This window comes from Gopherus flavomarginatus, chromosome 11 (genome assembly GCF_025201925.1).
Source record: "Gopherus flavomarginatus isolate rGopFla2 chromosome 11, rGopFla2.mat.asm, whole genome shotgun sequence".
Classification (NCBI taxonomy): Eukaryota; Metazoa; Chordata; order Testudines; family Testudinidae; genus Gopherus; species Gopherus flavomarginatus.
In genome coordinates this window covers 19145690-19147872 of record NC_066627.1, presented here as the reverse complement: position 1 = coordinate 19147872, position 2183 = coordinate 19145690, and the positions used below count along the sequence as shown (strand labels likewise).

Genomic DNA, 2183 nt, shown 5'->3' with positions numbered 1-2183 from the left:
GAGGTGGGTGATTTGGCTAGACTGAAAGGGAGGCGTCATTAGGAAAGGGATAGAAAATATCATAATGCCACTATATAAATCCACAGCACACTCAGACCTTGAATACTGTGTGCAGTTCTGGTCACTCCCTCTGAATAAAAAAGATATATTAGAATTGGAAAAGGTATAGAGAAGGGCAACAAAAATTATTAGGGGTATGGAACAGCTTCCATATGAGGAGAGATTTATTCTTACCATTTATTCCTACCCTTTCATTTCCTGTCTTTTAACCTGTTACTGATCCAGGAGAGGACCTTCCCTCTTATCCCAGGACTACTTACTTTGCTTAAAGCCTTTGGTGTGGGACATTATCAAAAGCTTTCTGAAAGTCCAGGTACACTATATCCACTGGATCCCATTTGTCCACATACTTTTTGACATCCTCAAGATTTCTAATAGATTAGTGAGGTTTGATTTCTCTTTAAAAAAGCCATGAAATGGAACAACGTTTTTTACTGTTGGTGGAATGTTCCTAGAATGCTGTGTGCACATTATAAATCACCAACATAATTATCATTAGAATAATCATCAATCACTCAGTCTGGTACTGGATAAGAGAGTTCATGTTCATTATTTTCCCCCCATTTTGTTTCTCTCTCCAGGCACATGGAAGCTAAAAACCAAACTACAGAGTTTGTGATGGTGGGGTTTGCCACTCATCCAGAGCTTCAGAACTTGCTTTTTGTGGTGACTTTCATCATGTACATGGTGTCATTGATGGGGAATATCCTCATCAGTGCCACAGTTTGGCTTGACCTGGTTCTTCACACCCCCATGTACTATTTCATCTCCAGTTTGTCCTTGGTTGACATCTGCTACACCACGGTCACCATCCCCAAGATGCTGGAGAACCTGCTTTCTCAGGACAGAACCATCTCTTTCACTGGCTGTGCTGCCCAATTGTACTTCCTTCTTTCACTAGGGACCACCGAATGTTTCCTTCTTGCTGCCATGGCATATGACCGTGTCTTGGCCATCTGTAACCCTCTGCGGTATGTGGTCATCATGAACAAGAGCCTGTGTGTCCAGCTGGTGGCTGGCTCCTGGGTCAGTGGTTTGCTGCTCTCCTTGGGTCAGACCTCACTCGTCTTCACCTTGCCCTTCTGTGGGGACAACCGGATCAACCATTTCTTCTGTGACATTCCACCCCTCTTGACCTTGGCCTGCGGAGACACCACAATGAACGAAATTGCCGTCTTTGTAGCTGGGATGTTAATCACACTGATCCCTTCTTTGTTGATACTGGGGTCCTATATCCACATCATCTCCACCATCCTGAAGATCACATCGGCTCAAGGCAGACAAAAAGCCTTCTCCACCTGCTCCTCTCACCTCATAGTCATCACTCTGTTCTATGGCTCTGCCAGTGCCATGTACTTGCGACCCAGGTCCAGCTATACCCCGGAAAGTGACAAATTTCTGGCCCTGCTCTATTCTGTGGTGACACCCACATTAAACCCCATTATCTACAGCCTGAGAAGCAAAGATATCAATAGAGCCCTGAGGAGAGTCATAACCTCAAATATATTTCTTCTCAAGATGTGAACAGAGGAACACGGCCCGATCCACTCCTTGTTTACTCTGGTTTAATGGCAACATTGCTCCATTGTCTTCCCTGGAGTTGTGACAGTTTTGTGGGTACTCAGGATGGTGGGTCACCTCATTACTGAAGGCAAGGGGGTGAGAGGGAGTCTTCCATGTGATATATGTGATACCACCAGCCTATCCACCTCTCAAGCACTGTCCTATGGGCTACATCAGCTCTAACTTCACCTTGCAGTTTATCAACAGGTGCATGCCAGTCTTTCATCCCCTTTGAAACATTTCCCTGACACTGGCTACTTACAGAAATTCCTGATCCTCTGCCCCTAAAGATGCCACATATCTCAGTTTACCAGTTTTACCTTAAACCTGCGGTCTTGCAAACCACACAGCACTTGTGAGTGCTTACAATAAACCAAAAGAAGGTTTAGTGTAAGAAAGGATAAGAATTAAAGAAGGGAGTGGAGGAAACAAATGGTTAAAAAGTAACACAAAATATGAATCTGAGTCTACACTTATCAATCATTACATTTCCTACCTAGTAAGTTAGACCCCCCTCTTCCTCTCCAACTTCAGTCGGTTGCCAAGCTGACTGGCATCTC

At 44.4% G+C, this 2183-nt stretch overlaps 1 protein-coding gene across 1 annotated transcript; it reads left to right on the top strand.

Moving 5' to 3' along the window:
* Positions 1–645: 645 nt before the first annotated feature.
* Positions 646–1584, top strand: LOC127031213 (olfactory receptor 5V1-like). The gene has a single exon (XM_050917980.1). The coding sequence runs from the start codon at positions 646–648 to the stop codon at positions 1582–1584; it is 939 nt and encodes a 312-aa protein (XP_050773937.1).
* Positions 1585–2183: the final 599 nt, after the last annotated feature.